The following is a 22651-nucleotide window of genomic DNA, read 5'->3' on the forward strand; positions in this document are numbered from 1 at the left end:
TTTTACCCTTGTTGAAAATGTCACTTAGGAGCCCTGGCTGGATAGCTTGGTAGGTTACAGTGTCATCCAGATACACAAAGGTTGTGGGTTTGATCGCCAGTCAAGGCACGTGCAGGAATAGATTGATATTTTTCTCTGTCTCTCTTTCTCCCTTCCTGTCTCTCTAAAGTCAATAAATAAATTTAAAACATAAAATAAAAAGAGTAAAAGGAAACAAGAGAAATTAATTTTTAAAATGTCACTTATGATTCTTTAATATTTGTTCTCACTGATGGTTTCTATTTAGTCATCTTAGATTTGTTGTTGTTATTGCTGTTTTATAACTTTATTCGACAATCAGCAGTTAGTTCTCCTCCACATTAACTGTCTGTAGATTTTTGAAAGTGGTGACAGGTACGTAGGCGACCAATGTATAGAGCTTGTGTGGCGAGTCTTCATCCTCACTATGTTTTCTGGACAAGTGCACCCGGATCTGGTATGGCAGTGGTCCCCAACCTTTTTTGGGCCACGGACCGGTTTAATGTCAGAAAATACTTTCACAGACCAGCCTTTAGGGTGGGACGGATAAATGTATCACGTGACCGAGACAAGTGTCAAGAGTGAGTCTTAGACGGATGTAACAGAGGGAATCTGGTCATTTTTAAAAAATAAAACATCGTTCAGACTTAAATATAAATAAAACAGAAATAATGTAAATTATTTATTCTTTCTCTGCGGACTGGTACCAAATGGCCCACGGACCTGTACTGGTCCGCGGCCCCGGGGTTGGGGACCACTGCGGTATGGGACATTCCTTACTCCTTTGGCCCCGACAGCTTTGTTGAGCCTGGTGTCAGTGCGCACATCTGGCGTTCCCACCTATTTCGTGGCAAACTTCCGGATCTCTTTGAGCTCCCCTGCGGCACTGTTCTTGAAACCCACCCCGTGGATGCGCTTGTGGATGTTGACGGTGCATCTCTAGTCACTACCTCGCTGACGGCAGAATGGCCCTTCTTCTTCTCGCCACCCTTCTTTGTGGGAGCCATTACACTAGGTCAAGTTGGAAAGGAGGAAGCGGTCTTCCTAGGTTTCTGTCTAGTTGGCTTCTCATTCCACACCGGATTCCATACTCTTCAGAGGCAACTTGGCAGTTCATAGTTGTTAATCTATGCTTTTGCTTTGTGCGTTTCTTTCTTTTTTTTTTTTTTTTTAAGGTGGGGGGCATGAAAGGTTTCAAGATATGAATCTTGGGAAAAAAAATTTAATTTTTTACTTACTGAGTTTGTTTCTATATGTGCCCTGACTCAGGATAGAGCCCAACAACTCCAGAGCTTCAAGATGATGCTCTAACCGTCCATGCTATTTGGCCAGGGTGATACACTTCGTACTTCTGGATAACATGCATTTATATTTGATCTTTTCTCCCCCATTTTAGACACTTGCTACTCTCTTCCTCCAGATCTCTGTCCACAGATGTTTTTATTTCTCCCTCATTCTTCATGTTCCATTATTATAACTTTTAGTTAAAGGAGTATTTAGTGTTTACATAGTTATGATGAAGTAAATATTTTTGCATTTGAGTCACCTTTATTGTGTAGTTTTATTTTTCCTAGAGTTAATAACTGCTTTGTTTTTTTGTTTGTTTAGTTTTCTGTGGTGTATTACTAGTTCTTTACCCAAACTCAATTTAAACTCTAAAGTGTGAGGAGAAGTCACATAATCCATCAATTTCAGCTTTAAAAAGAATTTTTTTAAGAATCTTCCTTCTGGGCCTGACCAGGCAGTGGCACAGTGGATAGAGCATTGGACTGGGACATAAAGGGCCGAGGTTTGAAACCGAGATTGCTGGCTTGAGCATGGAGTCGCTGGCTTGAGCATGAGATCATAGACATGACCCCATGGTCACTGGCTTGAGCCCAAAGGTTGCTGGCTTGAAGCCCAAGGTCGCTGGCTTAAGCCCAAGGTCTCTGGCTTGAGCAAGGGGTCATTCGCTCTGCTGTAGCCGCTCCCACCCCCCTACTCCCCCTACCCTCATCAAGGCACATATGAGAAAGCAATCAATGAACAAATAAAGGGCCGCAATGAAGAATTGATGCTTCTCATCTCTCTCTCTCTGTCCCTGTCTGTCCCTCTCTTTCTCTGTCACAGGGAAAAAAACCCAAAAAAACACAAGCGCAAGGAAATAGTTTAGAGGTTATTACAATAATCTGGGTGAAAGGTGAGGGTGCCTTGGGCCAGGGTGTAGTGGTGAAGCAGTGAGAAGCAGTCACTTTGAAGAAGAAATTGTTGGCCGAGTCAATGTGCAGTGTGGGGAAGAAGAACCAGAAATGATCCTAAGGGTCTGACCAGCTGAAGAAATGGAATGTCCCTAAGCTGAGATGGAAAGCCTACAGATGAAGCAGGTTCGGGAGAGAGCACCAGGGTTTGGTTTGGGTATTTTAAGTGTATAATTGCCTATTAGGTATTCAAGTGGAAATGATATGTAGGCAAAACTATACGCACATCTGTAATTCAGGGAAGAGTTCTGGAGCTGGAGAGAAAAAAACTTGAATGTATTAACCTATTACTAATTGGTATGTAAAGTCCTGAAACTGCAGGTCACTAAAGGATTGAGTCCAGATAGAGAAGAGGTTGGAAGACTGACCCTTATTTAGACATCCCACAGATAAAGAGCCAGCAAAGGAGCCTGTGAATGAAACGCTAAGGATGTAGAGGCATATCAGAAGAGTGTGGTGTCTTAGAATGCTAGTGAAGACAGTGTTTCTAAGAGGGACTAAGTAAGCATCTGTGTCAAATGGTCATTTGGTAACTTTAACAAGAGCATCTTTGATGAATGGGAGGGGAAGGGGCACCTGATTAGAGAGGGTTCAAAGGAGACAGAGGGGATGGAACTGGAGACTTTGGGTATAACTGACTTTGCAGGAGAAGGGAACAGAGAAACGGAGTGGTAGATGGGGAGGGGACAGGGGGTCAAGATAGCTTTTGTTGTCTTGCTTGTTCTAAACTGGAATATATTACAGTGTGTTTGCAGGCTGGTGGTAATAATCCAGTTGGAGAGGGACATTTTGATGGTATAGGAAAGAGAGCAATGTTCTTGAGCCCTTGTGGGCCAGAGGAAATGGAGACCTATTTAGTAAATGTGGGATTGGCCTCCGGTGGAAGGGTTCATCTACAGTAATGCAGGACAGGAAATATAATATATGTGGCCATAAACAGACAGGTGGTTGGTAGGCGCAACTGTGGCTATCGATGGGAAAATCTCTTCAGAATGCCTTATTTTCTCAGTGACACTGGAAATAAAGCTGGGGAAGGATGCAGGGATTCACAGTTTGAGGTATAAGAAGGAATAAAATAGTCGAGTGACAAGGTGAATTGATTAGGAAAAAACAACACGATTGCCGAATAGCCTCCAGGAATCACTTGAGTTTGGAGGAGTTAGGAATTCCAATTTGCGGTTAAAAAGATTCCCTCGGAAACCTAAGGCCTGCCAGAGGGCGCTCGCGGGGTGGTCCCCGGTGGTTGACTGCGGGAGAGTCCCGGAATAGCCAGGGGATTTTCTCCAAAGACAGCACTGGGAAAACAAATCACTATTCTTCGGACAGCAACCACGCCCACTCCCAAAACTACTGGCGCTGTGAGCAGGATTCGAACCTGCGCGGGGAAACCCCATTGGATTTCGAGTCCAACGCCTTAACCACTCGGCCATCACAGCCCAGCAGAGCTCTGGGCCTGCACAACTATAGCTGCCTATAAACAGATCTGTCTCTTGTCAGTCCACGCAGCTGTCCCGAGATGTACGTGTTCCTGGGTTGCCTGCTGCTGGCCCGCACTACTTGGCGCGACTTTCCTGTTCTCCCTTCTCTCCTGAAGCCAAGAATGGCCCCAACAAAATAAGCCGAAATCCGAGGCGGGGTCCCACTCCCCTGAAGGCAAACGAATGCCCACTTCACTTGGAGACGCACTGAGAGAACACGACAGCGGAAGCCTCAAGAAGGATGATTTGCAAAGGATTGTTTGATTGCAACAACAAAAACCCTTTGGAAGGTGTGGAAGTGTGTTTGCCCCTCCGCGATAGGATGCTACTGTCAACTGGCCGAGGTGTCGCAGGGATTTGAATCCAGGATCGCCTGTTTATTAGGCACGTTAACTAGCTAAACCGCGGCGCCAACGCTAAGCGTAATACGTCTACAGATGGATGTACTATTTACGTGTGCCAGGAGAAATAATTCCAGCACAGTGGCTGTTCCGGGTCCTCGGTGATTCATCCCTTCCAGTGTCCCCTCCTCCCCGGTCTGCAATCTGAACTAGAAAGTTAACGCTCCGCCCCTTCTTCTTCCACACTTTGTGGGGGGGGCAACCTAACCGCGCAAGGGCGCGTGACTCCTCCCCCAGTAGCCACCTAGACACCTTCAGGCCCTCTGTGTGGTGACAAAGAAGCCAGACGCCCTCCACTGCTTCCAGACACTGCAGGTTAGGTGGGTTTCCCCTCCCTCAGGCGTCACGACCCCCGATGGAGCTCGCCCCAGCCCTTAGCCACAGTTGCTCCCCATTTCGCTTTCCCCGGACAAACACAGCTGAGGTCCTTAGAGGTGACTCAGCAGGCTCAGCAAGACCCCCAGCTGGGAAGGGTGCGGGAGAAGAATGGGAATCCCTCTCACTACAGCCTTCCGGAAGCAGGGCCACACTTCCCACAAAGCCCTCCCCTCACCCAACCCCCATCTTCATTCCACGAAGTCCTGGGTTTTGTTTTTTGTTTTTCTTTGTATTAAAAAATATTAACAGACACAATATCAAAAACACAAATGCCATAGGTAAAGGGTACAGCTGAGAACCCCAGGGTCCCACCTGAGAGGCAGCACCAGGGACTCCATGGTCCACCAACCTACCCCACCCTGGAGCAGCTAGGGATTTGAACCACTGGCTCCTGCCTGGGCCTCAGGCCCTCCTCCTCCCATCTGGGGAGGAAGTAGGAGAGAGGACTGCCCCCACCCAATAAATAAGTACAGCCCCAACCCAATGGAACTGGGGCTAGGGCTCAGCTGAGACTCAGAGAGACCATTTCAGCAGCCTGTCAGCCAGCTTGTCCAGGGAAGAACAGACTCCTCACCGGGGCTGTGAGGTGAGGCTTCTCTGGAGAGTCCCACCCTCCGCTCCCTCAGAGGCCAGAGGCAGGCCCTGGATTCTGGGCTGGTGATGGGGGTCCAGCCCCCCACAGCGGGAGAAGCTGGGCAGTTTGCTATTGGTTGGTCCAGCCACATGTGAGTTCTGAGAGTTGGGTGCAGTAGGAGGAGGCTTCTCGCACTCCTGGAGACAGCCTCAAAATCTCAAAATGTAGTCTGGCTGGTGCCATTTTCTGTGGCAGGTAAGGCTGGACTGGACGAACTTTCACCTTGTTCCTCCTCCTCCATGGCCAGGTCCTGAGAGCTTGCGACCCCGGCCCCAGCTTGGTCCTGGGTCTCATCACCACCCTCATCCTCACAACCACCGCCACCACCTTTGCCCCCACCCTCCTCCATGGGCTCCAGGCCCAATGCGTCCAGTCCCGAGAAGAGCAGGTCATCAGGGTGGCCAGGGTCCTGAGGGCTACTACCGCAATCCACACAGGCCTTGGAGGGAGAAAGGGGATGCGTGTCAGGCAAGGCTTTTTCACTGGTGACCTGCTACCCCAGCCTCCTTGTCCCCCAGCCCAAGAGCACTTCCTAAAAGGTACTCTGAAGGAACACTAGTCCACATGGACACACATGGTGCCCAAATACTGTGCCCCATATCCAGACCCCACTATGGGACGGTCATGATGTACATTAGCATAGGACTGGCCCAGAAAAGGAATACAAAACCCATGTGGTTTAACAATAGAACCCAACAGCCAACTTAGTGGAACTGACACCCTTCACTGACACCCTTCACAATAACCCAGTGGTGATAAAGGGGATGGATCAACCCTCAGAATCTATCCTTTCGACCTGAGCTCAGTTCTTTCTTCTCCCCCCTGGCCAGACTGCTCCTCTCACCGTCACATCCAGGACCCGAGGCAGCTGGCCCTTCCGGACCCAGGAATGCACAGCACCCAGCTCCCTCCGCTGGTCCTCTGAAAACCGGGGCTGCTGCTTCTGCATGGCCCGCAGCCGCTCCCGGTCCTGCTTCAGCACGGAGGCCGTGTCCCTGCCGGGGAAGGGGTCAGAAGTCAGAGGCTGGGGTAGGGGCTAGGGCCCAGGAGGCTGGCATGCTTCCTCTACCACAACACTCCACCCACTGCCTTGTGCTCCCCCCTGAACTTAGGACTCTGGGGGTTCAGGGCTTCTGAGACCAGGAAAGCGGCCCTCAGCCTGGGAGTTACCGAAGGGCTCCAATAGGCAGGGGATAGGTTAGGACACCACAGAGCAGAGCCGGCCCCAGAAAAGAAAACCCCAAGTTAGCTGGGGAGCAAGGTTGGGAGAGGAGGCCTCAAACTCCTTACCTGGAAGGTACCTGGTAGGTCATCATGACACGCTGGTCAGCATTGGCCATGAGCAGCCAGATGGGGTCCTGGAGCACATACTTGATGACCTGGTCCCCGGGCTCAGTCCTGGCCTGCGCAGCCTCTGCCTCCGAAGAGTCGATGCTGCCGAAGTACTTGCTGGTGTGGCTGCTCTGACTGCTGCCTGTGGAACACAGGGCGGCCACCGGGTCAAGCCTGCCGCACTCCCGACCCGGGGCCTCGCAAGGCCTCCCTCAAGGCCCCGTGTCCAGCCCTGGCCTCGGGAAGCAGGGCATGGGCCCAGGTGGCTCGGCCACGGTGTGGTTTGGCCGCCTAACTCCCCAGTCACTATCCCGCCCTGGAGAGTGATGGTGGGGGGCACTCACGTGTGATGCTGGCTGAGGTGCTGCCCCCCTCATGGGAGCCTGAACCGGACCCAGAGCCCAAGCCAGAGCCCAAAGAGCCTGAGGCAGCAGAACCCGTGCCAGAGCGAGAGTCTTCTTGCAGCAACAGCTCTAGGAGGTCACTGGAGCCTGAAAGTGCGTCCTGATTGGAGGATTCAGTCACCTCCACCTGGAGGAGGGTGGGAGGAAAGGAGGAGAAATGAAGGGATCAGCACCCGGGTTTCCCTCCAACTGCTTCCAGGGGCTGGGAGGCACACCCAACCCAAGCGGTCTCGGTGCCACTCCGTGACAGTGTGACTGCAATGAGAGCAGAGCGCTGGCAGAGACATGGCCCTGGACCATTTCCAAGTAGCAGATGCACTCTCAGAAGTTACTGGGATGTCCTCACCACCTGTCAGTCAGGCAGGACTGTACCCCCTTCACAGGTGGCCCCAGTATTCAGAAATTCAGCTGGGTCTCCCCGCCAACCACACCACCTTCTGGAGAGGGAGATGCCAGGCCGGGGGGGGGGGGGAGGATGGGGAGGAGCATGGAGAAGGCTTGGGGGGTTGTGAGGGGTGCAGGGGTCAGCGCTCACCAGTCTGACCTCTGGCTCGGCAGCCTCCTCGCTGGAAGGCAGGGGCCCAGCACTGCTCCCCAGGCCACCTGCAAGAGCACCCCCCTCAACACGGGGGGACTCCTCCAGCTGCAGCAGGTTTAGCTGCAGCGGGGAGCTGCATCTCGAGTTGAAGAGCGGAGAATCCACATGGTGGGGAGGGCTGGGGGGCAGAGGGGGCAGGGACGGAGAAGGGGAGTGGGGGGCCGGGGTGGGAGGACCCTCGGCAGGGGGCGGGGGCGCTCCATAGGGACAGCCGGATGGGGTGGGGAACAGATAGTTAGGTAGCACCAATGCCACAACTGGGGTCACCAGGGGGGCAGGGAAAGCTGCAGGGGGCACAGAGGGGGCCGGGGAAAGAGGCTGGGGGCCCCCTCGAGGGGAGAACACTGGGAGGGGGTAGGGCTGGACCACAGCTGAGAAGGGCGTCGTAGCTGGTGAAGGGGGCCAGGGGGCTGAGGGTGGAACAGGTGAGGGGTGGCGGACATAGCATGGGGCTTCCACCCGGGGGGTCTGGTGGTGCCGAGAGCGCTTGGCTTTGGAGCGGCAGTGGCGGCGGCCAGAGGGTGCCGGGGCGGGGTGGCAGCCTGAGGGGAGAGAGTGGGATCAGTGAGGGCCTTGGCCTGGGGGCGAGCACCCCACCGCCCACTGTCTTGTCACTGTAACGGGGACAGGACAGGCGGGAGGCCTGCCCAGTGTGCTCTCCCTGCCCACACAGAACAGAGGGGACTCTGGGGAGATAGGACCCTTCAGGGGAAGTCTCGGGAGGTAGGAACAGGGAGCTGTTGGGAAAGGAAAGGCTACGTGAGGGGTGTGCGGAGGAAAGGCACACTGGCGGATGGCGGGAGCCTCGGCCCCCACCGGACTTCCACAGGCACCGCTGGTGCCCGCGCTCCTGCCAGACAAGGCCTGTTTTGCCTAGCTCTTGATGGAGCAAAGAGGCAGGAAAGCCTAGTCCTGAGCCCTGCGTCTGCCTACAGGACGCCTCCCTTGGACATCTGGTGGGCTGCCGCCTGCCCTTGCAGCCTGACCCCCCTGAAGCTGTCCCAGCCTCCTTGCCTCTATTTTACCCAGAGTCCATCCAGATCTCTCAATCGGTGACCGAGGAGTCTAAGCGGGCATCCTCTCTGCCGCTGTCCCCAGGTGGGCCCTGGAGCAGCAGAGCGCCTCTGCCTGCCTGTCTCAGTGCCAGCTCCCAGGCTGCCCTCCTCTGGCTACAGCCTAGAAACACAGCCTCCTCGGGAGAGGCTAGCCAGGGACCTGTCCCTAGGCAGGGCCCCAGTGGTGGAGGCAGCCCAGCCTGGGTCCCTAGAGCAGGAGACCTCTCCCTTCAGAGCCCCCTGCGTGAGAGGCTGGTTATAGACCACACAGAGGGTAGGCTGAGAGGTAAAGCGGTGCCTACCGTGCTCCCCAGGAGCTGAGGGGGCCACGGAAGAGCCTTTGAGTCCACGCAGCCTGCCACGGTCACGAAAGCGGCTGAGGAAGGCCTGTTCCTCCTTCTGTGTGTGCAGGGACAGCACGGCCTTGGTCAGGCCCACGGGGTGGTAGGCATCTGGGGTTGGGTCAGGGGCTACTGTGGGGCTGGGGGCGGGGCCTGGGGCCAGGCTAGGCAGGTCCTCCATCATGACGATGTCTGAGAAAGGTGAGACAGGACAGGTCGTCAGAATCACCTCAGGGATTAACATAACCACACCACACCCTCCCTGTCCAACCCTTAGCAGCCCAGGGTTCTGCCCCCCCAGCTAAGCCTGGCCCTGTGAGTATCTCTCGGCCTCCTCCCCACTTGCTCTGGGCCCTCTTCTCTATGCAAAGCTGTCCCAGGATGACAGAGAAAACTCAGTCCCCTCCAGAGGCACTGCCCTAGGATGACAACTCCATGACTCTCATTAGAAGGGAAGCACACCCTTGCTCTTCCCTCCCACATTTTCTGGGTTTTTCAAGTCCTGGGCTTCTGCCCCTCTGTAGTCTGTACTTCAGGTTGAGCCCCCCCACCCACGCCCCATACTTTGTGTGTGGACTGACAGTGAGAACACAGGAAGCAGGATGAGGAGACACAAAGCAGCAAAGGCTGGCGGGAGTGAAGGCAAGAAGGGGAGCCCTACGCTGAGAAGGAGGCTTCCTTCTCTCCATTAGGGCCAGAGGGGCCAGGACAAGGCAGGTGGGAGGGTGCTCGGGGCAGGGGACCGCTGCGCTGCTCCCTGGCTCCCAGCCCCTACCCGACTCCGGGGGCTTCTTGTCTCCCACATGGACGATGGTGGAGCTGAAGCTACACTGACTGGTGGCGGACACCACGCTCTCTGCCTTATTGGCCAGGGCGAGCGGGCTCAGGGCGCCTCCTACCACCGGCTCCTTCCGAGGGGCGGCCCCCTCCCCAGACAGCGCTCCTGATGGATCTGTGCAGAGAGATGGCACCAGTTACCACCGCTGCCCCCCCAGGAGGTCAGGAGAGGGACCCAGGGAGGCAGGGAAGGAGAAACAGTAGGGAGGGCTCTGGAGGTCTGGAGGCGGGAGGGAGCGGGAAGGCAGAGCAGGGTGGGGGGCCCGAAGGCAGAAGGGTAGAGACGCAAGGCCAGCAGGCCGGCACTGGCCGTGGGAGCGGGCATGCTCGCGGTCTTCACCTTTCTTGGCCCCCACAGGGACTGGGCCTGTCCTCTGCTTGTCATCATCGGAGGCCGAGGAGGCGGTGTAGGAGGAAGAGGAGGCACATTTGCGCTTGGTCGTGCTGGGAATGTTGCAGCTCTCCAGGTACCTGGCAATACAGGAGAAGACGTGAGGGCGGGGCCTGGGCAGGGCCAGTTTTCACGCGGGAGGCGGTACCAGGCTGGCTCTACCTGAGGATGCTGTCTAGGCAGTTGATCTGCTGGTAGGAGCAACTGGAGGCTTCCTTCCTCTCGGCCTCCTCAGGGGCCGAGGCTAGTGGGGCCTGGACTGGGGCAGGCTGTGCCCCCAGCTCTGGGTCCGGGGGCAGGCAGGAAAGGTTCTTGGCCTTGAATGTGCCTACAGCTGGGGCAAGGAGAGTAAAAAGAGAAGAAAGACCCTCTGGGTTGGGGTGAAGGTCAGGAGACCACCAGCCTCACCCCTCACCCACACCTTCACCCACACTTCTCACCCCTCACCCATGCCCTCACCCCTCTCCCCTCACCCACACTCTCACCCACACCCCTCCAACTCACCAGGGAGACGAGTCCGGGGCAGGGGCCGAACCCGGGACTCAATGAAAAGCTGCTGCCCCTGGTGTTTCACCAGATGCACATCCTTACAGATCTGCTGGAAGGTCACCTGTGGGACAGAAAAGGTCAGCGGGCAGCACTGGGATGGGGGCCTTGCACAGAGCAGCAAGAGACACCATCAGAGAGGCATAGAGGTCATGATGAGAGCAGGACAAGAGAGAACAGGTGGGGGACGAGGCAGAGCTCTCCGGGACTGGCAATGCCGATTCTAAGAACAGAGTAATGGGAGCCTAGAGGAGTGAAGTGGGACAGGACAGGAACACTCACCGGGGCAGGGGGCCCAGGCCCCTCGGTATCTCCCCCGTTGCTATCACTGGAGGAGCCCGGGCTGAAGGGAGGGCCCGGGGACGCCGCAGGGCCGACTCCACAGAGCCCCCCAGGGCTGGAGCTGTGCACAGGCTGAGGGAGAGAGAGGGATGAGTGAAGCGTCCCCCTTCCTCTGCCTTCCTCCTCTCCCTGCCTCCTCTCCTCTGCTCTCACCTGTAAGAGCAGCCGGTGGATCTGCTCAGACAGCTCCTGGACATCAGGGTCCAGGGACAGAGCCGGGCTGGGCACCGGGGGACTGAACACGTCCTCGTTCAGGGGCGCCCTGCGGGGTGGGGAAGGGTGAGTCGAACCTGGCCCTCTCCCACATTGTCCCACTTCCCAATGCCAGCTCTGGGTCACAGCCTACTTACGTGCGTACTTTGTGGCGCCCCAACACAAAGGCCACCTTGCGGCTCCAGGGGTGCACGAAGCCAGCCCAGCTGGTGTCCATAGTGACGTACTCCCCGTTACGGGCACAGAAACGGATGGGAGAGTGGTCAAAGGGCTGGCCAGCCAGCTGCAGGACTGAAGGGAATGGGAACAAAGTGAGAGTGGGCAGCAGGGAGAGCTGAGAAAGGCAGAGAACCGCCCTCCTGGAGAGCCAGGAAAGTGAGGCCCTGAGGGCTAACACTGCAAGGGCGGCTACAAAGAAGCCTTGGAGACAGCAGGGAGGAAGGGCAGGGTGGGAGGAACTCACTCTTCTTGTGGATGGCCAGCATGAGGGGCCGGTCCTCGGGATGCAGGAACAGGAGCACTGGGGCCCCCAGAAGATCCTGGGGGAGGTAGCCCAGAAGCGGGGCAGCCCTGAAATGGGAGGAGGCATCATCAGGCCATGGCCTCAGCCCTGGCCACCCACCTTCATCCACAGAAAGACCCTGGCCTCACCTTTCATCCACATCCTGGAAGAGGCAGCTGGGCGTGTGCCGTGTGGTGAAGATCCTCTTATCAGGGGGGATGCGGGGAGCTGAGCGCAGGAAAAATTTCATCCGAAATGGTTTAGCTCCAGACTCCTCCACACTGCCTGGCCCAGGCTGGCTGGCAGGCCTCCCCACAGCTCTGCCCTGGGCCACTGGCCTACAAAAATGGTCTGGGCCATTCTTTTGCCCCACATTAGCAATGAACCAAGAACAAGGCACTCTGCTTTGCCCCTCCTAGCTCAGAACTCTCATCCAACTCTACCTCTAAATGAGGTCTCTAACTCTCCTCTTTATAAAACCTTCTCTGTTTCAGAATTCCAGGGGGTCGAATCATGCCTCTCAAACTCATGTTCTGCATCAACCCCAGCCTAGAGAAGGTACCCTTCCTCTCACCCCCACTAGGCTAGGCCCCTGGCCTGCTCACCTTCATAACCAGAGTGGATTCGCTCTGCAATGAGCAGGCAGCATGGCTGCGCGGGGTCCCCATCTGAGTCCCGGATTTTGGTTACATATGGGGTGAGGCGAAATGGCTGGTACCGAGACCCTGGATCCCGGTCACCTCCTCTAACAAGGGAGAGAAAGAGATATTAGGGACTATCAGTGAAAGGCCAACCACCCTGCACCTCCAAGATCAGAGGAGATTGGGTGCTTTCAGGGTGGTATGGCCGTAGACAACCTTCCACCTCAAAGTCAGAATTCACACAATAAAGAGGAGAGATGTGGAAGGGGCCTGCTCCCATTTCTCCACCTACCTGATACGGCAAAAGACAGACTTCTCCTGGGTGAAATCCTTGACGCCTGAACCTGGGATAGATGAGGAGAGAGGTGAGCACAGGCACCCACACCCTGCCTGGGCTGAAAAGAACCCAGCAAGGACAATTTTGGGCCCCCTGGTCCCTTCCGTGCCACTGCTCAATCCCCCCCCCAAGCACCTGGGACCTCACCTGCCGAACCCCAGGTGGGCAGGCGAGATGGGGCAGTGGAACCATAGAAGACACCCACATCCTGGGGAGCCAGAAGCTCCGAGAAGCGGGCACCCCGGAACACGTCCCGCTTGCAGTGCAGCAGGGTACCCGCCTGCTCGGAAATGTAGACAATCCGGCCTGTCAGGAAGGAAACAGCCACGGAGAAGGTATCCTGTGCAGGAAAGTGACACAGAGTGGAATCAGAAGTCACGGGAGAGAGGATGAGGGTGCATCAGGATGGAGAGGCCAGGCTGCAGCTGACCTGGTTGCGAAGCGTGTACTCAGATGTGATGTGTTCCAGCTCCTCCAGAGTGTAGGTGGACATGTCCATGGCGCAAGGCTCGCCTTCCTCCAGGCTCCACTGCTGGTAGTATTCCTGGTTTGCTGCAGGGTCGGGGCAGTGGGACAGTCAGTGAGACAGCCCCACCTCAGTGGCCCAGGACCCGGCCACCGCCTTCCTAGAAAGCACCACTCACCCTGCACCTGCTTGACACAGGCCAGCGCATACTGTAGTGTGGCCAGTGTCCCAGAGCGGCCCTTGCCCCGGCGCTCTGGTGGCAACCGAAGCTTGAGCTCCCGCAGTGCTGTCATGAGTTCCTTCTGGGTCCTTGCACGGGCTGACTGTTCGCTGCTGCAGGCCCACAGGAAGGGGGCGGGCATGGGCATTAGCCCCAGAGCATGGCCCAGGCCCCCAGCCTCTCTCCCCCAGCCCTTACCCTACAAACCTGCAGCCACTGGTGGATGGGTTGTCCTGCTCCGAGCTGGCACTCAGGAGGCTGTAGGCAATGGAACTGCTGGGTGGAGACGGACTCTGAGAGTTTGTGCTGAGGGAGAAACAACAGACCCGAGATGTGGAGAAAGTGGTTAGCAGCACGGGCCTTTCTCCTAGCTCAGCCTGCTCTTGGACCTCTCCGAGACCCTGTGACACATACACACTTATACACACCTCTTGCTACTCTCAGTGGTCTCCAGCAGGGCAGAGTCCTTGCCATTGCCAGAGGAGGAGCTATGTGAGCTCCGCTGAGAGGCACCCCTGGACTCCGGCCCATTGGATTCATTGCCACTTGAGCCATTGCTGTTGGCATCTGTGTCATCAGCCAAGTTGGGGCCAGGGCAAGACCGATGCTGTGGAGGCCCAGGGGATGGGGCTCCAGTATGGAAGGATTCTCCGGGCCTGGGGTCCCCTCCCCCATCAGCCCCTTCTAGGGGACCACTCATGTTCGGGCCATGGGGAAGGCAGATGGAAAACAGCGATGAAGGAGAGGCCACCACGGACACGCAAGGAGGCCGGAAGGCCTGGCTGGGGGAGTGAGGTGGAAGACTCAAGTCTCTGAGGATTAAGAGGTTCGATCACAGCCAGTACCTGGAGAAGAAGACCAGGAAGAAGGACTTAGAAAAAGTCGGGCGGTTAAACTTCACAGTACCGCCTGCTCCACTCAGCACCCTCCCCCCATCCCATCTGCCCCAAACTCCTGGGACCCTGGCTTCTAACAGGGAGCCTAGGTAAGTTCTGTTTCTTGTCCTGGTAGGGGGTTGAAACTGGTAAGGGGCCTTTCTTTGGCCTTCCCCCACAACCCTTGCCAGCGTGGCCTGGGTAAGCAGAGCCTGAGCACTCTACTAGAAAGAACTACGGCTGTGGGCTAAAGTCTGGACACCTTCCAGCTCCAAATTCCCATCTGGCTCCCACTCTGCTAGGGCTCCAAAGCCTCTGAGCTGGGGGTGAGCACACAGCCTCCTATATTTAGGCGGCGGGGCTAATTTTATCTGTGGGCGGCGCCACCCCCGCTGCACATGCGCCGGGACCTGAGCGGCCCCACCACGCGCTTCCGCCACCGCCACGGTCACCAGGGAAACCGACGTCAGCAGCTGAGCTCAGTGGTTGCTGGAGGGACCACAGGAGGGGCGACTCTCCCCCATTTCCCGGCGGAAGCAGGGGATCAACCTGCTCCCATACAGGCGGGTGTGGCCAGGGTTCACCCACCTCTAGTACATCCCCAGACTCCTGAGAGAGGCGGCCTATCGGGGTTCCGCGGGCTGGCCCTGCTCTCCAGGGCAAAGCACAACCGCCGCCGCCCTCGGCGCAAAAGCCCCACAGCCTGGTGCTCGCCTAGATCCCAATCATTTTGGTCAAGACCAACAGCCGTACCTTCTTCGGCCCCTATACCCTCTCCCGACCTCTAGAACCGAAGCCGGCATCTCCCATTGTCAGGGACCCAGGAATCCTCTCTCCTCAGCCCGATACTTTTCTAGACACCCTTATCCCACTCCCACCCGAAGCAGACACACTCAGTTCTGACCAAGGGATGCACAACCACCAGCGGATTATTTCTTCCCCTACTCCCAGTCCAACCACACCCTCAACCCCCCGAGAATTTTCTGAGCGCCAGGAGAAAAGAGAAGGCTGTGGCCAACGGCAGGAACTAGCGCCGAGAACGGGATGTTCCAACCCGAGACGGGCTGACTGACATCACGCCCGGCGCCGGGCCAGGGATTGGGGGGAGCGCGGGGAGCGCGGAAAGCCAGAAAGGGTCCTGGCACTGGGGCAAAACCGGGGACCCCGATGACAAGAAAGGCGGCAGGGGCATGCCTGCTGAGGGTCGGGTATGGGGCTGGAAGAGTGGGGGAGCAAGCAGGATGTAAGGTAAGAGGATCAGGAGTGCAGATATCTGGTGCAGGGTTGCACGGAACACCTGAGTCCCCGGGGGCAGATAGGGAATGGACTATGGCAAGGAGGACGCATTCCTGCTGTGCCGTTTGAAAGCCTGGGCTGAAAGGGGCACATCAGGCTGGAAGTGGTGGCCATCCGGTTCGGGTCTGGTAATCGGCCCGGGATGGTCAAGGAGAAGCCTACCTGTCTGCGCGCGCGCCTTCCGCCGCCGTTGCTTCCCCTAGCCGAGTAGAAGCTCCCCCGGGCCAGGAGGCGGGTTGCATAATGCCAGGCACTTCCCCTCATTGGCCTCCCGCCGGCTGAACCACAGATCCCGCCCCGATTGGCTGGGGATCTCACCCTGGCGCCTGATTGGCTACTGGCTCCCACGGAGGTCAGGGCTGTGTCACACACGCGAGCGCACGTGGATCTGGGTGCTGGCACTGAGCTGAAGGGCCCTAGACACCACCGCCCAGCCAATGGGTGCAGGACATCTTGTACAGTGAATATTGAAAGTGAGAAGGGGGAAGGTAAGCTGCCCCTCTTCCAAAAAAATGCCCAGGCCACAGTAGGTGGTTAGGAAATGTTCACTTACTCAACTGACCAGCCTTGCAGGATACCTTGGCCTTGCTAGAAGTGGGAAAAAGGAGTGCAGACCCCGGGAGGTGGGCCAAGCTAGATGAGATGGCTGGTCCCTGGGAGGAGGGGTACAGACAGAAACCTAGCTTGACCTTCCCTGGGTTCCCTTGCCCAGCCTTGTCATCAGAATAAAGCTGTTTTACCTAACCCCTTCCTCTGACACTTCAAGTCCCTGGACAGCTTGGAGGAAAGCAATTGAGAATAGAGGTGTGATGGAGTGGTGGGTGTGGGAGGGGGGCAGATACAAACAATACCAGGTACTTCTGCAGCCAATCAGAGTAAAGAGCAGCCCGGGCTGACTAGTGTTTCTCTCCTGAGAATGCAGCCATCCACAGTTAGGGCTGTCCCAAAATTGGGGGCCAGAAACCCAGGGTTACAGGGAACAAGGGAGAAAAGACCAACTGGGATCCTAGACAGAGAAAGATAGGGTGCAAAGGTTTCCAATCCCCACCATTCGGAAAAGAGAAAGCCAAGGACATCATCTCTTCTTCACTGTATTCCCAGCCTCTAGGACAGAACCTGACACATGGCAGGTGACAGTAAAAACAGTGATTTTGTTGTTAACAAGGATGGGGGTCTTGGCCAGGTAGCTCAGCTGGATAAAGCACCCTTATGACACGCCCAGGTTCTATCCCTAGTCAAGGCACATGCAAGAATCGAGCAATGACGACTAAGTGAAGTAAGTCCATGTTTCTCTGTCTTTGTCTCTTTCTCTCCCCTTCTTTCTAAAAAGCAATTATCAAAATTAAAAGGATAGGAAAGGGAAAGGGGCCTCAGCAGTGGAGACGGGGCTTAAAATTACAACTTTTTTAAAAGTAGGGGAAGCACAACGCTAAATCATAAAAAAAGAACAGGGGCCTAATTTGAGGGATAAAGTACCAGGCTGGGCCCAGGCGAACTGCAGTTACATAGACCCCCCTCCCCCCCACCCAGGGCTCCCTGAGGATGTGGGTGACAAGAGCCTCCCCCCATGATGCTGACATAATCAGATGTGGATGCACTCCCCTTACTGTGGTGTGGCCTAAGCTTTCCTGAACAGTGGTGTTCCCATGGGGGGTGGGGGGCTAGGGGGAAGGCTCTGCTGAAAAGCTGGGGGCAGGGTAGGAGGGAGGGAATAGAATAACCTAGAAAACCCAAAGCAAGAACACAAAGGATTCTGGAGCCTGGATTTTCAGTCTTTTCTACTTGAAAATGTATACCCAACTCACATACTGTGGCCCTGTCCCTTATCTCATTTTCAGACACCTCTTCTCTGGAATCAATTTTTCTTCCTCCCCAGCTCTCCTCAGGGATTTAGGTGTAACCTCCCCTGACACGGGCAGTCCTTGCTCTCCCACCACCACCTCCGTATTTATTTCTTGCATAGACAAAAGGGCCCAGCGCCCCGGCAGCCCTCACCTGCTCCCACCGCCCTGGTTGTCTTGCCTCACGGTCCCCACAGTAACCAGGGCCCGCTGCTGTCAATGGAGGAGAGGGGGCTGGAGACAGCAGTGACGTCAAAGCGGAGGAAGGGGGCGGGGCGAGGAAGCCGGGGAATGTGGGACAGGGAGGCTGGAGGCAGCGGTTTGGATGGCCGCCAGCCCCAAAGGGCGGCAACCAGCGCACTTGGGAACATCATGTTCTCTTGGCTGATGGCCCAGGACATGCACCAAACTCGGGCACCTCCCCCATCCCAGCGACAGCCGTCCTGTCCCAAAGCCAGGGATTCCTGGAGAGAGAATTAGAAGGAAGGGGTCCCCCTACCCGGCCCCTCCAACTGGATCTCTTTTTCAGACACACACCACCCTCCCCTGGGCTTCTTCCTACAGCTCCTAGTACTGGCTTTTCCCCTCTCCCAAACTGTACACATCTGCTGGCCGATCCCAAAGAGCCAGGGAGGGGAAGCTGGGAGGCCCAGGTTCGGTGAGAGAGTCCACACCTTTGCTCTTTCAGAGGCCTCCTTCAGAGCCTGAATCTCTCGTTACTATGGCATCAGAGAGGGAGGAGGGGCAGGGAGAATGGGGCTAGAATGAGGAAATCAAACTGGGACAGCAATTGGCTCAGCCTAGGGCCTGACTCCTAGGACAGGGATAAAAGAGTGGAAGGAGGGTTTGGGGCTGGTGCCTGAAGACCAGAACCATAAGAGAAAGGGTGACCAGAGTCACCAAACCTTGCAGAAAACCTTGAGAATATGACAGTAGTTCCTAACCACAGCATTCATATAGATTTCTCGCCCTATCACTGTTGTTTTGTCATCCTGTAAGCATTTTTTTAGCTAAATAAATTTAAAAACATGACCCAGGCATTGTGCCAAGCACTTTACATGCATTATATTATTTAATCCCCTGAACAACCCTGTGAGATGGGTATTATTATACCCATTCCACAAGGACCTACTAAGGCTCAGAAGTTACTAAACTTGACTAAATTGCCTCATAATATGTTCTCAGGCTCTTAACAAATAGATCCCAGAGTTCAAACCTGACCTCTGCTAATGGTTTGTCATTCTGGCTTTTTAGCTTTCTGGAACCTGTGAGGGGTTACCCAGCACTAGGTAACCCGAACCTCTCAAATATCCTGCTGATTCTGAATTTTGTGCCTGGAACCCAGACTCTGTTCAACCCCTCCTTTCATTTAGGACATTCAGTTTGCACTCCCGACACACTTCGAATCATCATAGCCTCAGTTTTCACATGCTCACGAAGTCCTAGAGATAACTGTAGCAGCTACCAGCCCCAGTGATTTCCTAGGAACCTCATTTCCTCTCTTCCACCTTATGCTAAGTCCCTTTACTACAGGCCTAGTTGTTTGTACGGATAGTTATTAGCGCCCTGTTGGTTCCTGCTCGGGTCCAGGCGCTCAGGAGGACATGTACACAGCCAATCTGTGCAACCCCATTCTCCCTCTCAGTATCCAACAGTTGCTACCTCACCTTTACTCCCAAGGATGGCTCCAAAGCCTAATCCCTCCCCTTTTATACATAAGACATCCAGAGCCATGAAGTGATTGGCTCAGGGTCACACAAATCATCACCCTGTCAAACCTTTCTAACCCTCCCACCTACCCTACCGGGGCGTCCCAGCCGTCTCAAAACCCCTACCTCTTTCAAGCGCTTGAGGCACATACCCAAACAGCAGCCACGCACTGGAACGCCCCCCACCCACGCTTAGAGACGCGACCCTGTACCTCCTTAGGAGCAGGGGGGTCTCAGCTCAGCTCCCTCAGGTCACTGAGGGCTTCCGAGCCCCGCCTCCCAGGCATTCAGGGGTCTAGGCCCCCTAGGGTGGTGAAGGATCTGACGTCAGTGCCTCCCCCCAGCACCCACCTTCGTCCCTGTAGCGCTGAGTTCTGGCCCCTATTCCCCACAGCCTTCAGGGCTCCCACCTCTGCGATTACGCATTCGCAGGATCCCCTCCTACACACAGACGCACACACTCCATTAACACCCCTAGTGACAAAACACACCACCCCAGAAAAACTCAACCTGACTACCGCTCATCTCCCCGTACCCCTGAGCACTCACCGCTCGGCAAGCACGCAGAGTCCACTCTCCTCCCAACTAGAACCACAGATACAGACTGGCTCCCCCCAGTCCCGCCCACCGACTGGGATGCCACGCCCCTCAAGCTTATTGGCCTAAGAACGCGGATCCATGCCCAGCGCCGCGTGCCGTCGCCGGGCCTCTGCAGAGCCACCATTGGTGCCGCCCGCCGCCAACATCACCTCATTGGTCACTTTGCCAATCCGCAGTGACAAAACCACGTGCGGGGTGGGCCCCCCAGCGCACGTTGATTGACAGAAAGCCGCTCCCCCATCCACTTCCGAAGTTCATATTGGCTGTGACACGTCCCCCAACCTGCTTAGACCCGTGACGCAAATGCCAGCCCAACCCTCCAAACTTTCTCATAGGCTGAGAGGTCTCGGAGCTGTAGAGGACACGTGCCGACGGTCTCACGCGGCAATTTATTTACCTAGAAGCTGGGGATTTTCCTTGACGACACTCTTACTCAGGGCTGTGGGGTGTGCGCAGGCGCAGCGAGTGTGAGCTGCACGCAGGCGCTGATGTGTGCAGTGGTGGCTTTGATGGGGGTGCATTGTGCTGAGTCCCCCGCGAGCCGTCCCAGCGTGGAGAGCGCCCCCCCCCATTCCCGCCCTACGCCTTCCTCAGCGCTGTGACCCCGGCCCTAGGTCGCTGAAGCTCCCAGAAGCTGGAAGGTACGAGCATTAGGGTGAAGAGGGCTTCAGGTCTCAGTGCTGCGCATGAGATGAGGATGAAGAGGACGAAGATGGTAGCGGCCTCCTAGATTCTTTTCTGCGGACTGCCAGGCGCTTCTCACAAACGTAGAGGAGGCTGGCTTACTTACTACCCCACTGCCTCACAAGTGAAACTGAGGTCCAGAAAGGTTACATAACCCATCCAGATTAACATACTTATCAGTAATGGGGAGATTTGAACCCAGGTTTCCAGCACTATAAAGAAGGCAGGTCCTAGGGCCTGTGTAAACCTAAACCTGGAAAGTATTGAGTAGATGAAATGCGAAAACGCCTTGAGCACTGACTGGAATGTAGTAAACCCTCAATAAATGATGAGCATTATGATAACTGTGTGCCTAATTATAAGAAGCATCTCAGCCCCTTAGAACTGCTGAATCAGTATCTCCAGGGAAGGGGCCCTAAACATCTATTTTAAAAAGCACTCCTGCGGCCTGACCTGTGGTGGCGCAGTGGATCAAGCGTCGACCTGGAATGCTGAGGTTGCCGGTTCAAAACCCTGGGCTTGCCTGGTCAAGGCACATATGGGAGTTGATGCTTCCAGCTCCTCCCCCTTCTCTCTCTCTCTCTCTCTTCTCTAACATAAATAAATAAAAATTAAAAAAAAAAATAAAAAAAAAGGCACTCCTGCGCCTGATCAGGCGGTGGCGCAGTAGATAGAGCATCGGACTGGGATGCAGAGGACCCAGGTTCGAGACCCTGAGGTCCCCAGCTTGAGTGCAGACTCATCTGGTTTGAGCAAAGCTCACCAGCTTGGACCCAAGATCGCTGGCTTGAGCAATGGGTTTCTCGGTCTGCTGAAGGCCCATGGTCAAGGCACATATGAGAAAGCAATCAATGAACTAAGGTGTTGCAACGAAAAACCGATGATGCTTCTCATCTCTCTCCGTTCCTGTCTATCCCTCTCTCTATTAAAAAAAAAAAAAAAAAGCCTGACCTGTGGTGGCGCAGTGGATAAAGCGTCGACCTGGAAATGCTAAGGTCGCCGGTTCGAAACCCTGGGCTTGCCTGGTCAAGGCACATACGGGAGTTGATGCTTCCAGCTCCTCCCCCCGTCTCTGTCTCTCTCTCCCTCTCTCTCTCCTCTCTAAAATGAATAAATAAAATAAAATTAAATTAAAAAAAAGCATTCCTGGCCAGGTTCAGTGGATCAGTGGAAAGAGCATCCACCCTGCATGCGGATGTCCAGGGTTTGATCCCTGGTCAGGGCACACATGATAAATGTCCCTCTGCTTTTCTTCCCCTGCCTCTCCCCCTTCTCTCTCTCTCTCTCTCTCTCTCTCTCTACCTCTCTCACATTCAGTGGCTCGACTAGTCGGAGTGTTGGCCTCAGGTGCTGGGTTGGTTTGAGCATCCGAGCCAGAGTGGGGTTGCCAGGTCGATCCCTGGTCAGCAATGTCTAGCTCCCCTCCTCTCAATTAAGAGCATTCTTGGTTCGTAGGAGCTGACAAAGGTTTGGGAAACTCTCTAGGTTGCTGGCAGCCCAGAGAAGTCAGCCCTACAGAGTTCTTTTAGCACTCTCCAATCATTGTTAAAGCACCTGGGGACAAGTGAGAAGGTGCCACATCGGGGGCATCATGGACTAAAGTCAGGAACAAGAGAGTGGAGGGGTAATAGGCCATCTCTAGCCAGCTCCACACCACACTTGGCTGGTCTCTCTGGGCCAGTTTGTTCAATTAACCCCTTCAGGATGCTGGCACTGTGCTAGGCACAAAAAGGAAAAGATGTGACTGGCTTGTGGTGGCACAGTGGATAGAGCATGGACCTAGAATGCTGAGGTCGCCGGTTCCAAGCCCTGGGCTTGCCTGATTAAGGCACACACAACAAGCAATCAATACACAACTAAAGTAAAGCCAGCTCTGAGTTGATATTTCTATTCCTCCCCACCCTCTTCTTCTTTCTGTAAAATTAAAAAAAAAAAAGAAGAAGAGATGTTTCACAGAAGTTGGTTATTTACTTCAGGCCTAGGACTAAACGACCACAGGAGCGACTGCACAACTTCTGGGAGTTAAACCAAGGGGTAAAAGGGTTCCAACAAACAGCAAGAGCATACTCTCAGGCAAGAGGGGAGGGAAACCCAGCAGCACTTCCCATTCAGTCTGCCTGGTGCCCCCCCCTCCCTGTGGCCACTTTGGGAATCACACTTCGTCCTGCCCAAGGTCAGGCCCTCCAGCACAGCTCAGTGCTTCCCAAAGTATCTTCTCAACCTCTGGTTAAACCTGCAGACTCAATACTTGTTAAGAAAAGATCTTAGACACCAC

General features: G+C 55.4%; 1 protein-coding gene, 1 non-coding gene and 1 pseudogene across 3 annotated transcripts; all 3 read right to left on the reverse strand.

Moving 5' to 3' along the window:
• Positions 1-315: 315 nt before the first annotated feature.
• Positions 316-1025, reverse strand: LOC136323664 (large ribosomal subunit protein eL31-like; annotated as a pseudogene).
• A 2584-nt stretch (positions 1026-3609) lies between these two features.
• On the reverse strand, positions 3610-3691 carry TRNAS-CGA (transfer RNA serine (anticodon CGA)). The gene has a single exon. It is a non-coding gene; the product is annotated as a tRNA-Ser (tRNA).
• Positions 3692-4720: 1029 nt separating this feature from the next.
• Positions 4721-19707, reverse strand: PER1 (period circadian regulator 1). 2 transcript variants are annotated; one of them, XM_066264198.1, is made up of 23 exons: positions 19642-19707; positions 13800-14216; positions 13579-13677; positions 13330-13484; positions 13116-13237; positions 12833-13025; positions 12641-12692; positions 12313-12452; positions 11857-11935; positions 11669-11775; positions 11343-11496; positions 11146-11254; positions 10933-11064; positions 10609-10714; positions 10267-10438; positions 10054-10184; positions 9652-9828; positions 8838-9068; positions 7418-8022; positions 6823-7009; positions 6437-6620; positions 5991-6141; positions 4721-5585 (listed from the first exon to the last, which is right to left on the reverse strand). In XM_066264198.1, the coding sequence occupies exons 2-23, from the start codon at positions 14069-14071 to the stop codon at positions 5304-5306; spliced, it is 3840 nt and encodes a 1279-aa protein (XP_066120295.1). In that variant the 5' UTR covers positions 14072-14216; positions 19642-19707; the 3' UTR covers positions 4721-5303. The 2 variants fall into 2 exon arrangements, with proteins under 2 accessions (XP_066120295.1, XP_066120296.1); XM_066264199.1 differs by lacking the exon at positions 19642-19707 and adding an exon at positions 17538-18086.
• Positions 19708-22651: the final 2944 nt, after the last annotated feature.

This window comes from Saccopteryx bilineata, chromosome 2, assembly GCF_036850765.1.
Source record: "Saccopteryx bilineata isolate mSacBil1 chromosome 2, mSacBil1_pri_phased_curated, whole genome shotgun sequence".
NCBI classification, from domain to species: domain Eukaryota; kingdom Metazoa; phylum Chordata; class Mammalia; order Chiroptera; family Emballonuridae; genus Saccopteryx; species Saccopteryx bilineata.